Source organism: Mytilus trossulus, chromosome 3 (assembly GCF_036588685.1).
Source record: "Mytilus trossulus isolate FHL-02 chromosome 3, PNRI_Mtr1.1.1.hap1, whole genome shotgun sequence".
Lineage (NCBI taxonomy): Eukaryota > Metazoa > Mollusca > Bivalvia > Mytilida > Mytilidae > Mytilus > Mytilus trossulus.
The window spans coordinates 89762833-89782674 of NC_086375.1; the positions used below are offsets into that span (position 1 = coordinate 89762833).

At 33.1% G+C, this 19842-nt stretch overlaps 1 protein-coding gene across 1 annotated transcript in view; it reads right to left on the bottom strand.

The window, feature by feature from the left end:
- LOC134712793 (uncharacterized) overlaps positions 1 to 19842 on the bottom strand; it is a 44687-nt gene that overhangs the window by 5356 nt on the left and 19489 nt on the right. Inside the window, exon 5 of the mRNA XM_063574664.1 lies at positions 509 to 694. Coding sequence (XP_063430734.1) covers positions 509 to 694 — 186 coding nt within the window. The remainder of the gene's footprint in view (positions 1 to 508; positions 695 to 19842) is intronic.

Sequence of the window (19842 nt, forward strand, 5' to 3'; positions counted from 1 at the left end):
TTTTATGTTAAGATCCGACAAAATACCTATATTCCGATAGTGTCGGGTAAATATGCTATACAAATGATAATAAATCCTTAAGGGGGCGACTGACAATCTTTGTCAGGTCGACTTATTTGTAATTCCTACTTTACTGAACATTCTTGCTTTTTACAGTTTATCTCTTTCTATAACGATATTAAAGATATTGATCAAAATCTTCTTGAGCAGCAACCAAACAATGAATTGTCTGATGTGTCTACAAATTTCATGGCAGATAGATATTGACCTATGAACTATTCTACCGCATGTCAGATTTACTCAGATTTGGCTACAGAGATATAACCCACAATCTACATATGTTACCGCTATGTTCTATTTTTAGACATATCAGACAACTTGAAACACACACTTTACAATTATAGTACAGTAGTATTGCTCTTAGATTATTACTCTCATCTTCTTTTAAGTTCTACTCATAATGTACAGTTACTATTTCTACTTAACATAGGCCTAATATTATTGTTACCTAAGTTTTGCTGGTGCCATTGATTTCCATGGAACTGAGGCATTGTAATGACATCATTATTGTCTTGCTGTCTGGTTCCCTGTATTATAGATTCTGATGCAGCTTTACGCTTGTTTACAATGATACATACAACACATACCAGACAAACAATGAATATACTTCCGACAACACCAGCTATCATTCCACCTATACAAAATGTATAACAGTTAAAATAAAAAAACATATACTAAGAAATAAAAAAGGAAAACACTACCTTCTACACCAGCTATAACTACACTAAACATAGAAAATATATATTGAACGTATAACACTAGCTATCCTTCCACAAAATAATAAATATACTAGCTATCCTTCAACTAAATAATAAATATACTAGCTATCCTTCCACTAAATAATGAATATACTAGCTATCCTTCCACTAAATAATAAATATACTAGCTATCCTTCCACTAAATAATGAATATACTAGCTATCCTTCCACTAAATAATAAATATATACTAGCTATCCTTCCACTAAATAATGAATATACTAGCTATCCTTCCACAAAATAATAAATATACTAGCTATCCTTCCACAAAATAATAAATATACTAGCTATCCTTCCACTAAATAATGAATATACTAGCTATCCTTCCACTAAATAATGAATATACTAGCTATCCTTCCACAAAATAATAAATATACTAGCTATCCTTCAACTACATAATAAATATACTAGCTATCCTTCCACTAAATAATGAATATACTAGCTATCCTTCCACTAAATAATAAATATACTAGCTATCCTTCCACTAAATAATGAATATACTAGCTATCCTTCCACTAAATAATAAATATACTAGCTATCCTTCCACTAAATAATAAATATACTAGCTATCCTTCCACTAAATAATGAATATACTACCTATCCTTCCACTAAATAATAAATATACTAGCTATCCTTCCACTAAATAATAAATATACTAGCTATCCTTCCACTAAATAATGAATATACTAGCTATCCTTCCACTAAATAATGAATATACTAGCTATCCTTCCACAAAATAATAAATATACTAGCTATCCTTCAACTACATAATAAATATACTAGCTATCCTTCCACTACATAATGAATATACTAGCTATCCTTCCACTAAATAATGAATATACTAGCTATCCTTCCACTAAATAATGAATATACTAGCTATCCTTCCACTAAATAATAAATATACTAGCTATCCTTCCACTAAATAATAAATATACTAGCTATCCTTCCACTAAATAATGAATATACTAGCTATCCTTCCACTAAATAATAAATATACTAGCTATCCTTCCACTAAATAATGAATATACTAGCTATCCTTCCACTAAATAATAAATATATACTAGCTATCCTTCCACTAAATAATGAATATACTAGCTATCCTTCCACAAAATAATAAATATACTAGCTATCCTTCCACAAAATAATAAATATACTAGCTATCCTTCAACTACATAATAAATATACTAGCTATCCTTCCACTAAATAATGAATATACTAGCTATCCTTCCACTAAATAATAAATATACTAGCTATCCTTCCACTAAATAATGAATATACTAGCTATCCTTCCACTAAATAATAAATATACTAGCTATCCTTCCACTAAATAATAAATATACTAGCTATCCTTCCACAAAATAATGAATATACTAGCTATCCTTCCACTAAATAATAAATATACTAGCTATCCTTCCGCTATCCTTCCACTAAATAATAAATATACTAGCTATCCTTCCACTAAATAATGAATATACTACCTATCCTTCCACTAAATAATAAATATACTAGCTATCCTTCCACTAAATAATGAATATACTAGCTATCCTTCCACTAAATAATGAATATACTAGCTATCCTTCCACTAAATAATGAATATACTAGCTATCCTTCCACTAAATAATGAATATACTAGCTATCCTTCCACTAGATAATAAATATATTTGCTATCCTTCCACTAAATAATATGTATACTAGCTATCCTTCCACTAAATAATAAATATACTAGCTATCCTTCCACTAAATAATAAATATACTAGCTATCCTTCCACTAAATAATGAATATACTAGCTATCCTTCCACTAAATAATAAATATACTAGCTATCCTTCCACTAAATAATAAATATACTAGCTATCCTTCCATTAAATAATGAATATACTAGCTATCCTTCCACTAAATAATAAATATACTAGCTATCCTTCCACTAAATAATAAATATTCTAACTATATACACTACCTAATACTATACTTATCAGTAATATACGACAAAACCAATCACTCTACTAAACATAAGTAAACAACATATAACAGCAACTATCTCTCCACTCAACAGTGAGTACACAACTAATAACACCAGCTATTATTCCACTAAACAGTAATATATAACATAAAACAAGAGCTATCATTCCAATACACATAATAATACAACCAATAACATCAGATATCACTTAATTTAAAAAATAATAATGAAACAATAGCACAAGCCATCACTCCTCTGAACAATGATATTGAACCACAAACACAAGATATCACTCCTCTCAACAATGATATTGAACATATAACACAAGATATCACTCATCTGAACAATGATATTAAACCACAAACACAAGATGTCATTCCTCTCAACAATGATATTGAACCAAAAACACAAGCTATCACTCCTCTGAACAATGATGTTGAACCAAAAACACAATATGTCATTCCTCTGAACCATGAATATTGAACAAAAACACAAGATATCACTCCTCTGAACAATGATAATGAACCACATACACAAGATGTCATTCCTCTGAACAATGAATATTGAAACAATAACATTAGATGTCATTCCTCTCAACAATGATATTGAACCAAACACACAAGATATCACTCCTCTGAACAATGATATTTAACCAATAACACAAGATATCATTCCTCTGAACAATGATATTAAACCAAAAACACAATATATCACCCCTCTGAACAATGTATATTGAAACAACTATTGAACCACTACTAAATCAGACAAATTCGACAACTCATGTTATGTTATGGACTACTTACTGAATCAGACAAATTCAACAACTTCTGTTACGTTATGGACTAATTTCTAAATCAGACAAATTCCACAACTCATGTTACGTTATGGATTACCTACTGAATCAGACAAATATCCCAACTCATGTTACGTTATGAACTACTTACTGAATCTGACAAATTTCACAACTTCTGTTACGTTATGGACTAACTACTAAATCAGACAAATTCCACAACTTCTGGTACGTTATGGACTACCTACTAAATCAGACAAATTCCACAACTTCTGTAACGTTATTGATTGCCTACTGAATCAGACAAATTCCACAACTACTGTTACGTTATGGACTACCTACTGAATCAGAAAAATTTCACAACTTCTGTAACGTTATTGATTACCTACTTAATCAGACAAATTCCACAACTCTCGTTACGTTATGGACTAACTAATAAATCAGACAAATTCCACAACTCATGTAACGTTATGGATTACCTACTGAATCAGACAAATTCCACAACTCATGTTACGTTTTTGACTAACTACTAAATCAGACAATTTCCACATCTCTTGTTACGTTCTGGACTAACTAATAAATCAGACAAATTCCACAACTCATGTTACGTTATGGACTAACTACTAAATCAGACAAATTCCACAACTTCTGTTACGTTATGGACTAACTACTAAATCAGACAAATCCCACAACTCATGTTACGTTATGGACTAACTACTAAATCAGACAAATTCCACAACTCATGTTACGTTTTTCACTAACTACTAAATCAGACAAATTCCACAACTCCTGTTACGTTATGGACTAAGTAATAAATCAGACAAATTCAACAACTCATGTTACGTTATGAACTACTTACTGAATCTGACAAATTTCACAACTTCTGTTACGTTATGGACTAACTACTAAATCAGACAAATCACTCCTCTGAACAATGGTATTGAACCACAAACACAAGATATCATTCCTCTCAACAATGATATTGAACATATAACACAAGATATCACTCCTCTGAACAATGATATTAAACCACAAACACAAGATGTCATTCCTCTCAGCAATGATATTGAACCAAACACACAAGATATCACTCCTCTGAACAATGATATTTAACCAATAACACAAGATATCATTCCTCTGAACAATGATATTAAACCAAAAACACAATATATCACCCCTCTGAACAATGAATATTGAAACAACTATTGAACCACTACTAAATCAGACAAATTCCCCAACTCATGTTATGTTATGGACTACTTACTGAATCAGACAAATTCAACAACTTCTGTTACGTTATGGACTAATTTCTAAATCAGACAAATTCCACAACTCATGTTACGTTATGGATTACCTACTGAATCAGACAAATATCCCAACTCATGTTACGTGATGAACTACTTACTGAATCTGACAAATTTCACAACTTCTGTTACGCTATGGACTAACTACTAAATCAGACAAATTCCACAACTTCTGGTACGTTATGGACTACCTACTAAATCAAACAAATTCCACAACTTCTGTAACGTTATTGATTGCCTACTGAATCAGACAAATTCCACAACTACTGTTACGTTATGGACTACCTACTGAATCAGACAAATTTCACAACTTCTGTAACGTTATTGATTACCTACTTAATCAGACAAATTCCACAACTCTCGTTACGTTATGGACTAACTAATAAATCAGACAAATTCCACAACTCATGTAACGTTATGGATTACCTACTGAATCAGACAAATTCCACAACTCATGTTACGTTTTTGACTAACTACTAAATCAGACAATTTCCACATCTCTTGTTACGTTCTGGACTAACTAATAAATCAGACAAATTCCACAACTCATGTTACGTTATGGACTAACTACCAAATCAGACAAATTCCACAACTTCTGTTACGTTATGGACTAACTACTAAATCAGACAAATCCCACAACTCATGTTACGTTATGGACTAACTACTAAATCAGACAAATTCCACAACTTATGTTACGTTTTTCACTAACTACTAAATCAGACAATTTCCACAACTCCTGTTACGTTATGGACTAAGTAATAAATCAGACAAATTCAACAACTCATGTTACGTTATGAACTACTTACTGAATCTGACAAATTTCACAACTTCTGTTACGTTATGGACTAACTACTAAATCAGACAAATCACTCCTCTGAACAATGGTATTGAACCACAAACACAAGATATCATTCCTCTCAACAATGATATTGAACATTTAACACAAGATATCACTCCTCTGAACAATGATATTAAACCACAAACACAAGATGTCATTCCTCTCAGCAATGATATTGAACCAAACACACAAGATATCACTCCTCTGAACAATGATATTTAACCAATAACACAAGATATCATTCCTCTGAACAATGATATTAAACCAAAAACGCAATATATCACCCCTCTGAACAATGCATATTGAAACAACTATTGAACCACTACTAAATCAGACAAATTCCACAACTCATGTGATGTTATGGACTACTTACTGAATCAGACAAATTCAACAACTTCTGTTACGTTATGGACTAATTTCTAAATCAGACAAATTCCACAACTCATGTTACGTTATGGATTACCTACTGAATCAGACAAATATCCAAACTCATGTTACGTTATGAACTACTTACTGAATCTGACAAATTTCACAACTTCTGTTACGTTATGGACTAACTACTAAATCAGACAATTTCCACATCTCTTGTTACATTATGGACTAACTACTAAATCAGACAAATTCCACAACTTCAGTTACGTTATGGACTAACTAATAAATCAGACAAATTCCACAATTCATGTTACGTTTTTGACTAACTAATAAATCAGACAAATTCCACAACTCATGTAACGTTATGGACTAACTACTAAATCAGACAAATTCCCCAACTCATGTTAAGGTATGGACTACTTACTGATTCAGACAAATTCTACAACTTCTGTTACGTTATGGACTAATTTTTAAATCAGACAAATTCCACAACTTATGTTACGTTATGGATTACCTACTGAATCAGACAAATTCCACAACTCATTTTACGTTATGGATTACCTACTGAATCAGACAAATTCTACAACTCATGTTACGTTATGGATTACCTACTGAATCAGACAAATTCCACAACTCATGTTACTTTATGGATTACCTACTGAATTAGACAAATTCCCCAACTCATGTTACGTTATTGATTACCTACTGAATCAGACAAATTCCACAACTCAAATTACGTTATGGACTACTTACTGAATCAGACAAATTCCACAACTTCTGTTACGTTATGGACTAACTTAAATATCAGACAAATTCCACAACTCATGTTACGTAGGATAATCTACTGAATCAGACAAATTCCACAACTCATGTAACGTTCTGGATTACCTACTGAATCAGACAAATTCCCCAACTCAAGTTACGTTATGGATTACCTACTGAATCAGACAAATTTCACAATTTCTGTTACGTTATGGACTACCATCTCAATCACACAAAGTTCAGAACTTCTGTAACGTTATGGATTACCTACTAAATCAGAAAAATTCAAAAACTCCTGTTACGTTATTGACTAACTACTAAATCAGACAAATTCCACAACTCATGTTACGTTATGGACTAACTACTAAATCAGACAAACTCCACAACTCATGTAACGTTATGGGTTACCTATTGAATCAGACAAATTCAACAACTCCTGTTACGTCATGGACTTCTTACTGAATCAGACAAATTCAACAACTCATGGTACGTTATGGACTACTTACTGAATCAGACAAATTCCACAACTCATGTTACGTTATGGACTACTTACTGAATCAGACAAATTCAACAACTCATGTTACGTTATGGACTACTTACTGAATCAGACAAATTCCACAACTCAAATTACGTTATGGACTTACTACTAAATCAGACAAATTCCACAACTGCTGTTTCGTTATGGATTACTTACTGAATCAAACAAATTCCACAACTTTTGTAACGTTATGGACTAACTACTAAATCAGACAAATTCCAAAACTCATGTTACGTTATGGACTACTTACTGAATCAGACAAATTCTACAACTTCTGTTACCTTATAGACTAATTTCTAAATCAGACAAATTCCACAACGCATGTTACGTTATGGATAATCTACTGAATCAGACAAATTCACCAACTCATGTTACGTTATTGATTACCTACTGGATCAGACAAATTCCCCAACTCAAGTTAAGTTATGGACTACTTACTGAATCAGACAAATTCCACAACTTCTGTTACGTTATGTACTAACTATTAAATCAGACAAATTCCCCAACTCATGTTAAGGTATGGACTACTTATTGAATCAGACAAATTCTACAACTTCTGTTACGTTATGGACTAATTTTTAAATCAGACAAATTCCACAACTTATGTTACGTTATGGATTACCTACTGAATCAGACAAATTCCACAACTCATGTTACGTTATGGATTACCTACTGAATCAGACAAATTCTACAACTCATGTTACGTTATGGATTACCTACTGAATCAGACAAATTCCACAACTCATGTTACTTTAAGGATTACCTACTGAATCAGACAAATTACCCATCTCATGTTACGTTATTGATTACCTACTGAATCAGACAAATTCCACAACTCAAATAACGTTATGGACTACTTACTGAATCAGACAAATTCCACAACTTCTGTTACGTTATGGACTAACTTAAATATCAGACAAATTCCACAACTCATGTTACGTAGGATAATCTACTGAATCAGACAAATTCCACAACTCATGTAACGTTCTGGATTACCTATTGAATCAGACAAATTCCCCAACTCAAGTTACGTTATGGATTACCTACTGAATCAGACAAATTTCACAATTTCTGTAACGTTATGGACTACCATCTCAATCACACAAATTTCAGAACTTCTGTAACGTTATGGATTACCTACTAAATCAGAAAAATTCAAAAACTCCTGTTACGTTATTGACTAACTACTAAATCAGACAAATTCCACAACTCATGTTACGTTATGGACTAACTACTAAATAAGACAAACTCCACAACTCATGTAACGTTATGGGTTACCTATTGAATCAGACAAATTCAACAACTCCTGTTACGTTATGGACTAATTTTTAAATCAGACAAATTCCACAACTTATGTTACGTTATGGATTACCTACTGAATCAGACAAATTCCACAACTCATTTTACGTTATGGATTACCTACTGAATCAGACAAATTCTACAACTCATGTTACGTTATGGATTACCTACTGAATCAGACAAATTCCACAACTCATGTTACTTTATGGATTACCTACTGAATTAGACAAATTCCCCAACTCATGTTACGTTATTGATTACCTACTGAATCAGACAAATTCCACAACTCAAATTACGTTATGGACTACTTACTGAATCAGACAAATTCCACAACTTCTGTTACGTTATGGACTAACTTAAATATCAGACAAATTCCACAACTCATGTTACGTAGGATAATCTACTGAATCAGACAAATTCCACAACTCATGTAACGTTCTGGATTACCTATTGAATCAGACAAATTCCCCAACTCAAGTTACGTTATGGATTACCTACTGAATCAGACAAATTTCACAATTTCTGTTACGTTATGGACTACCATCTCAATCACACAAATTTCAGAACTTCTGTAACGTTATGGATTACCTACTAAATCAGAAAAATTCAAAAACTCCTGTTACGTTATTGACTAACTACTAAATCAGACAAATTCCACAACTCATGTTACGTTATGGACTAACTACTAAATCAGACAAACTCCACAACTCATGTAACGTTATGGGTTACCTATTGAATCAGACAAATTCAACAACTCCTGTTACGTCATGGACTTCTTACTGAATCAGACAAATTCAACAACTCATGGTACGTTATGGACTACTTACTGAATCAGACAAATTCCACAACTCATGTTACGTTATGGACTACTTACTGAATCAGACAAATTCAACAACTCATGTTACGTTATGGACTACTTACTGAATCAGACAAATTCCACAACTCAAATTACGTTATGGACTTACTACTAAATCAGACAAATTCCACAACTGCTGTTTCGTTATGGATTACTTACTGAATCAAACAAATTCCACAACTTTTGTAACGTTATGGACTAACTACTAAATCAGACAAATTCCAAAACTCATGTTACGTTATGGACTACTTACTGAATCAGACAAATTCTACAACTTCTGTTACCTTATAGACTAATTTCTAAATCAGACAAATTCCACAACGCATGTTACGTTATGGATAATCTACTGAATCAGACAAATTCACCAACTCATGTTACGTTATTGATTACCTACTGGATCAGACAAATTCCCCAACTCAAGTTAAGTTATGGACTACTTACTGAATCAGACAAATTCCACAACTTCTGTTACGTTATGTACTAACTATTAAATCAGACAAATTCCCCAACTCATGTTAAGGTATGGACTACTTATTGAATCAGACAAATTCTACAACTTCTGTTACGTTATGGACTAATTTTTAAATCAGACAAATTCCACAACTTATGTTACGTTATGGATTACCTACTGAATCAGACAAATTCCACAACTCATGTTACGTTATGGATTACCTACTGAATCAGACAAATTCTACAACTCATGTTACGTTATGGATTACCTACTGAATCAGACAAATTCCACAACTCATGTTACTTTAAGGATTACCTACTGAATCAGACAAATTCCCCATCTCATGTTACGTTATTGATTACCTACTGAATCAGACAAATTCCACAACTCAAATAACGTTATGGACTACTTACTGAATCAGACAAATTCCACAACTTCTGTTACGTTATGGACTAACTTAAATATCAGACAAATTCCACAACTCATGTTACGTAGGATAATCTACTGAATCAGACAAATTCCACAACTCATGTAACGTTCTGGATTACCTATTGAATCAGACAAATTCCCCAACTCAAGTTACGTTATGGATTACCTACTGAATCAGACAAATTTCACAATTTCTGTAACGTTATGGACTACCATCTCAATCACACAAATTTCAGAACTTCTGTAACGTTATGGATTACCTACTAAATCAGAAAAATTCAAAAACTCCTGTTACGTTATTGACTAACTACTAAATCAGACAAATTCCACAACTCATGTTACGTTATGGACTAACTACTAAATCAGACAAACTCCACAACTCATGTAACGTTATGGGTTACCTATTGAATCAGACAAATTCAACAACTCCTGTTACGTCATGGACTTCTTACTGAATCAGACAAATTCAACAACTCATGGTACGTTATGGACTACTTACTGAATCAGACAAATTCCACAACTCATGTTACGTTATGGACTACTTACTGAATCAGACAAATTCAACAACTCATGTTACGTTATGGACTACTTACTGAATCAGACAAATTCCACAACTCAAATTACGTTATGAACTTACTACTAAATCAGACAAATTCCACAACTGCTGTTTCGTTATGGATTACTTACTGAATCAAACAAATTCCACAACTTTTGTAACGTTATGGACTAACTACTAAATCAGACAAATTCCAAAACTCATGTTACGTTATGGACTACTTACTGAATCAGACAAATTCTACAACTTCTGTTACCTTATGGACTAATTTCTAAATCAGACAAATTCCACAACGCATGTTACGTTATGGATAATCTACTGAATCAGACAAATTCAACAACTCATGTTACGTTATTGATTACCTACTGGATCAGACAAATTCCCCAACTCAAGTTAAGTTATGGACTACTTACTGAATCAGACAAATTCTACAACTTCTGTTACGTTATGGACTAACTATTAAATCAGACAAATTCCACATTTCCTGTTACGTTATGGACTAACTACTAAATCAGACAAATTCCACAACTCATATTACGTTATGGATTACCTACTAAATCAGACAAATTCCCCAACTCATGTGACGTTATGGACTACTTACTGAATCAGACAAATTCTACAACTTCTGTTACCTTATGGACTAATTTCTAAATCAGACAAATTCCACAACTCATGTAACGTTATGGATTACCTACTGAATCAGACAAATTCCCCAACTCAAGTTATGTTATGGACTACTTACTGAATCAGACAAATTCCACAACTCATGTTACGTTATGGATTACCTACTGAATCAGACAAATTCAACAACTCATGTTACGTTATGGATTACCTACTGAATCAGACAAATTCCTCAACTCATGTTACGCTATGGACTAACTACTAAATCAGAAAAATTCTACAACTCCTGTTACGTCATGGACTTCTTACTGAATCAGACAAATTCAACAACTCATGTTACGTTATGGACTACTTACTGAATCAGACAAATTCCACAACTCATGTTACGTTATGGACTACTTACTGAATCAGACAAATTCAACAACTCATGTTACGTTATGGACTTACTACTTAATCAGACAAATTTCACAACTTCTGTTACGTTATGGACTAACTAATAAATCAGACAAATTCCACTACTTCTGTTTCGTTATGGATTACTTACTGAATCAAACAAATTCCACAACTCATGTAACGTTATGGACTAACTACTAATTCAGACAAATTCCAAAAGTCATGTTACGTTATGGACTACTTACTGAATCAGACAAATTCTACAACTTCTGTTACCTTATAAACTAATTTCTAAATCATACAAATTCCACAACTCATGTTACGTTATGGATTACCTACTGAATCAGACAAATTCGCCAACTCATGTTACGTTATGGATTACTTACTGGATCAGACAAATTCCTCAACTCAAGTTAAGATATGGACTACTTACTGAATCAGACAAATTCCACAACTTCTGTTACGTTATGGACTAACTATTAAATCAGACAAATTCCACAACTCCTGTTACGTTATGGACTAACTACTAAATCAGAAAAATTCCACAACTCATGTTACGTTATGGACTAACTACTAAATCAGACAAACTCCACAACTCATGTAACGTTATGGATTACCTACTGGATCAGACAAATTCCCCAACTCAAGTTAAGTTATGGACTACTTACTGAATCAGACAAATTCCACAACTTCTGTTACGTTATGGACTAACTATTAAATCAGACAAATTCCACAACTCCTGTTACGTTATGGACTAACTACTAAATCAGACAAATTCCACAACTCATATTACGTTATGGATTACCTACTAAATCAGACAAATTCCCAAACTCATGTGACGTTATGGACTACTTACTGAATCAGACAAATTCTACAACTTCTGTTACCTTATGGACTAATTTCTAAATCAGACAAATTCCACAACTCATGTTACGTAATGGATAACCTACTGAATCAGACAAATTCCCCAACTAAAGTTATGTTATGGACTACTTACTGAATCAGACAAATTCCACAACTCATGTTACGTTTTGGATTACCTACTGAATCAGACAAATTCCACAACTCATGTTACGTTATGGATTACCTACTGAATCAGACAAATTCCACAACTCATGTTACGTTATGGATTACCTACTGAATCAGACAAATTCCAGAACTCATGTTACGTTATGGACTAACTACTAAATCAGACAAATTCCACAACTCATGTAACGTTATGGATTTCCTACTGAATCAGACAAATTCAACAACTCCTGCTACGTCATGGACTTCTTACTGAATCAGACAATTTCAACAACTCATGTTACGTTATGGACTACTTACTGAATCAGACAAATTCCACAACTCATGTTACGTTATGGACTACTTACTGAATCAGACAAATTCCACAACTCAAGTTACGTTATGGACTTACTACTCAATCAGACAAATTTCACAACTTCTGTTACGTTATGGACTAACTAATAAATCAGACAAATTCTACAACTTCTGTTTCGTTATGGATTACTTACTGAATCAAACAAATTCCACAACTCATGTAACGTTACAGACTAACTACTAAATCAGACAAATTCCAAAACTCATGTTACGTTATGGACTACTTACTGAATCAGACAAATTCTACAACTTCTGTTACCATATAAACTAATTTCTAAATCATACAAATTCCACAACTCATGTTTCGTTATGGATTACCTACTGAATCAGACAAATTCGCCAACTCATGTTACGTTATGGATTACCTACTGGATCAGGCAAATTCCCCAACTCAAGTTAAGTTATGGACTACTTACTGAATCAGACAAATTCCACAACTTCTGTTACGTTATGGACTAACTATTAAATCAGACAAATTCCACAACTCCTGTTACGTTATGGACTAACTACTAAATCAGACAAACTCCACAACTCATGTAACGTTATGGATTACCTACTGGATCAGACAAATTCCCCAACTCAAGTTAAGTTATGGACTACTTACTGAATCAGACAAATTCCACAACTTCTGTTACGTTATGGACTAACTATTAAATCAGACAAATTCCACAACTCCTGTTACGTTATGGACTAACTACTAAATCAGACAAATTCCACAACTCATATTACGTTATGGATTACCTACTAAATCAGACAAATTCCCCAACTCATGTGACGTTATGGACTACTTACTGAATCAGACAAATTCTACAACTTCTGTTACCTTATGGACTAATTTCTAAATCAGACAAATTCCACAACTCATGTTACGTTATGGATAACCTACTGAATTAGACAAATTCCCCAACTAAAGTTATGTTATGGACTACTTACTGAATCAGACAAATTCCACAACTCATGTTACGTTTTGGATTACCTACTGAATCAGACAAATTCCACAACTCATGTTACGTTATGGATTACCTACTGAATCAGACAAATTCCACAACTCATGTTACGTTATGGATTACCTACTGAATCAGACAAATTCCAGAACTCATGTTACGTTATGGACTAACTACTAAATCAGACAAATTCCACAACTCATGTAACGTTATGGATTACCTACTGAATCAGACAAATTCAACAACTCCTGCTACGTCATGGACTTCTTACTGAATCAGACAAATTCAACAACTCATGTTACGTTATGGACTACTTACTGAATCAGACAAATTCCACAACTCATGTTACGTTATGGACTACTTACTAAATCAGACAAATTCCACAACTCAAGTTACGTTATGGACTTACTACTAAATCAGACAAATTTCACAACTTCTGTTACGTTATGGACTAACTAATAAATCAGACAAATTCTACAACTTATGTTTCGTTATGGATTACTTACTGAATCAAACAAATTCCACAACTCATGTAACGTTACGGACTAACTACTAAATCAGACAAATTCCAAAACTCATGTTACGTTATGGACTACTTACTGAATCAGACAAATTCTACAACTTCTGTTACCATATAAACTAATTTCTAAATCATACAAATTCCACAACTCATGTTACGTTATGGATTACCTACTGAATCAGACAAATTCGCCAACTCATGTAACGTTATGGATTACCTACTGGATCAGACAAATTCCCCAACTCAAGTTAAGTTATGGGCTACTTACTGAATCAGACAAATTCCACAACTTCTGTTACGTTATGGACTAACTACTAAATCAGACAAATTCCACAACTCATGTTACGTTATGGACTAACTATTAAATCAGACAAATTCCACAACTCCTGTTACGTTATGGACTAACTACTAAATCAGACAAATTCCACAACTCATGTTACGTTATGGATTACCTACTAAATCAGACAAATTCCACAACTCATGTTACGTTATGGACTACTTACTGAATCAGACAAATTCTACAACTTCTGTTACCTTATGGACTAATTTCTAAATAAGACAAATTCCACAACTCATGTTACGTTATGGATTACCTACTAAATCAGACAAATTCCCCAACTCAAGTTATGTTATGGACTACTTACTGAATCAGACAAAATCCACAACTCATGTTACGTTTTGGATTACCTACTGAATCAGACAAATTCCACAACTCATGTTATGTTATGAATTACCTACTGAATCAGACAAATTCCACAACTCATGTAACGTTACAGACAAATTTCACAATTTTTGACTAACTACTAAATCAGACAAATTCCACAACTCATGTAACGTTATAGACTAATTACTAAATCAGACAAATTCCACAACTCAAATTACGTTATGGACAACTTACTGAATCAGACAAATTTCACAACTTCTGTTACGTTATGGACTAACTACTAAAACAGAAAAATTCCACAACTTCTGTTACGTTAAGGACTACCTACTAAATCAGACAAATTACACAACTTCTGTAACGTTATTGATTACCTACTGAATCAGACAACTTCTGTTACATTATGGACTACCTACTGAATCATACAAATTTCACAACTTCTAAAACGTTATTGATCACCTACCGAATCATACAAATTCCACAACTCTCGTTACGTTATGGACTAACTAATAAATCAGACAAATTCCACAACGCATGTAACGTTATTGATTACCTACCGAATCAGACAAATTCCACAACTCATGTTACGTTATGGACTAACTACTAAATCAGACAAATTTCACAACTTCTGTTACGTTATGGACTAACTATTAAACAGACAAATTCCACAACTTCTGTTACGTTATGGACTACCTACTAAATCAGACAAATTCCACAACTTCTGTAACGTTATTGATTACCTACTGAATCAGACAAATTCCACAACTTCTGTTACATTATGGACTACCTACTGAATCAGACAAATTCCACAACTTCTGTTACGTTATGGACTAACTAATAAATCAGACAAATTCTACAACTTCTGTTTCGTTATGGATTACTTACTGAATCAAACAAATTCCACAACTCATGTAACGTTACGGACTAACTACTAAAGCAGACAAATTCCAAAACTCATGTTATGTTATGGACTACTTACTGAATCAGACAAATTCTACAACTTCTGTTACCATATAAACTAATTTCTAAATCATACAAATTCCACAACTCATGTTACGTTATGGATTACCTACTGAATCAGACAAATTCGCCAACTCATGTTACGTTATGGATTACCTACTGGATCAGACAAATTCCCCAACTCAAGTTAAGTTATGGACTACTTACTGAATCAGATAAATTCCACAACTTCTGTTACGTTATGGACTAACTATTAAATCAGACAAATTCCACAACTCCTGTTACGTTATGGACTAACTACTAAATCAGACAAATTCCACAACTCATGTTACGTTATGGATTACCTACTAAATCAGACAAATTCCCCAACTCATGTTACGTTATGGACTACTTACTGAATCAGACAAATTCTACAACTTCTGTTACCTTATGGACTAATTTCTAAATAAGACAAATTCCACAACTCATGTGACGTTATGGATTACCTACTGAATCAGACAAATTCCCCAACTCAAGTTATGTTATGGACTACTTACTGAATCAGACAAAATCCACAACTCATGTTACGTTTTGGATTACCTACTGAATCAGACAAATTCCACAACTCATGTTATGTTATGGATTACCTACTGAATCAGACAAATTCCACAACTCATGTAACGTTACAGACAAATTTCACAACTCATGTTACGTTTTTGACTAACTACTAAATCAGACAAATTCCACAACTCATGTAACGTTATAGACTAACTACTAAATCAGACAAATTCCACAACTCAAATTACGTTATGGACTACTTACTGAATCAGACAAATTTCACAACTCATGTTACGTTATGGACTACTTACTGAATCAGACAAATTCCACAACTCAAGTTACGTTATGGACTTACTACTAAATCAGACAAATTTCACAACTTCTGTTACGTTATGGACTAACTAATAAATCAGACAAATTCTACAACTTCTGTTTCGTTATGGATTACTTACTGAATCAAACAAATTCCACAACTCATGTAACGTTACGGACTAACTACTAAATCAGACAAATTCCAAAACTCATGTTATGTTATGGACTACTTACTGAATCAGACAAATTCTACAACTTCTGTTACCATATAAACTAATTTCTAAATCATACAAATTCCACAACTCATGTTACGTTATGGATTACCTACTGGATCAGACAAATTCCCCAACTCAAGTTAAGTTATGGACTACTTACTGAATCAGATAAATTCCACAACTTCTGTTACGTTATGGACTAACTATTAAATCAGACAAATTCCACAACTCCTGTTACGTTATGGACTAACTACTAAAACAGAAAAATTCCACAACTTCTGTTACGTTAAGGACTACCTACTAAATCAGACAAATTCCACAACTTCTGTAACGTTATTGATTACCTACTGAATCAGACAACTTCTGTTACATTATGGACTACCTACTGAATCATACAAATTTCACAACTTCTAAAACGTTATTGATCACCTACCGAATCATACAAATTCCACAACTCTCGTTACGTTATGGACTAACTAATAAATCAGACAAATTCCACAACGCATGTAACGTTATTGATTACCTACCGAATCAGACAAATTCCACAACTCTCGTTACGTTATGGACTAACTTCTAAATCAGACAAATTTCACAACTTCTGTTACGTTATGGACTAACTATTAAACAGACAAATTCCACAACTTCTGTTACGTTATGGACTACCTACTAAATCAGACAAATTCCACAACTTCTGTAACGTTATTGATTACCTACTGAATCAGACAAATTCCACAACTTCTGTTACATTATGGACTACCTACTGAATCAGACAAATTCCACAACTTCTGTTACGTTATGGACTAACTAATAAATCAGACAAATTCTACAACTTCTGTTTCGTTATGGATTACTTACTGAATCAAACAAATTCCACAACTCATGTAACGTTACGGACTAACTACTAAATCAGACAAATTCCAAAACTCATGTTATGTTATGGACTACTTACTGAATCAGACAAATTCTACAACTTCTGTTACCATATAAACTAATTTCTAAATCATACAAATTCCACAACTCATGTTACGTTATGGATTACCTACTGAATCAGACAAATTCGCCAACTCATGTTACGTTATGGACTACTTACTGAATCAGATAAATTCCACAACTTCTGTTACGTTATGGACTAACTATTAAATCAGACAAATTCCACAACTCCTGTTACGTTATGGACTAACTACTAAAACAGAAAAATTCCACAACTTCTGTTACGTTAAGGACTACCTACTAAATCAGACAAATTCCACAACTTCTGTAACGTTATTGATTACCTACTGAATCAGACAACTTCTGTTACATTATGGACTACCTACTGAATCATACAAATTTCACAACTTCTAAAACGTTATTGATCACCTACCGAATCATACAAATTCCACAACTCTCGTTACGTTATGGACTAACTAATAAATCAGACAAATTCCACAACGCATGTAACGTTATTGATTACCTACCGAATCAGACAAATTCCACAACTCTCGTTACGTTATGGACTAACTTCTAAATCAGACAAATTTCACAACTTCTGTTACGTTATGGACTAACTATTAAACAGACAAATTCCACAACTTCTGTTACGTTATGGACTACCTACTAAATCAGACAAATTCCACAACTTCTGTAACGTTATTGATTACCTACTGAATCAGACAAATTCCACAACTTCTGTTACATTATGGACTACCTACTGAATCAGACAAATTCCACAACTTCTGTTACGTTATGGACTAACTAATAAATCAGACAAATTCTACAACTTCTGTTTCGTTATGGATTACTTACTGAATCAAACAAATTCCACAACTCAAGTAACGTTACAGACTAACTACTAAATCAGACAAATTCCAAAACTCATGTTACGTTATGGACTACTTACTGAATCAGACAAATTCTACAACTTCTGTTACCATATAAACTAATTTCTAAATCATACAAATTCCACAACTCATGTTTCGTTATGGATTACCTACTGAATCAGACAAATTCGCCAACTCATGTTACGTTATGGATTACCTACTGGATCAGGCAAATTCCCCAACTCAAGTTAAGTTATGGACTACTTACTGAATCAGACAAATTCCACAACTTCTGTTACGTTATGGACTAACTATTAAATCAGACAAATTCCACAACTCCTGTTACGTTATGGACTAACTACTAAATCAGACAAACTCCACAACTCATGTAACGTTATGGATTACCTACTGGATCAGACAAATTCCCCAACTCAAGTTAAGTTATGGACTACTTACTGAATCAGACAAATTCCACAACTTCTGTTACGTTATGGACTAACTATTAAATCAGACAAATTCCACAACTCCTG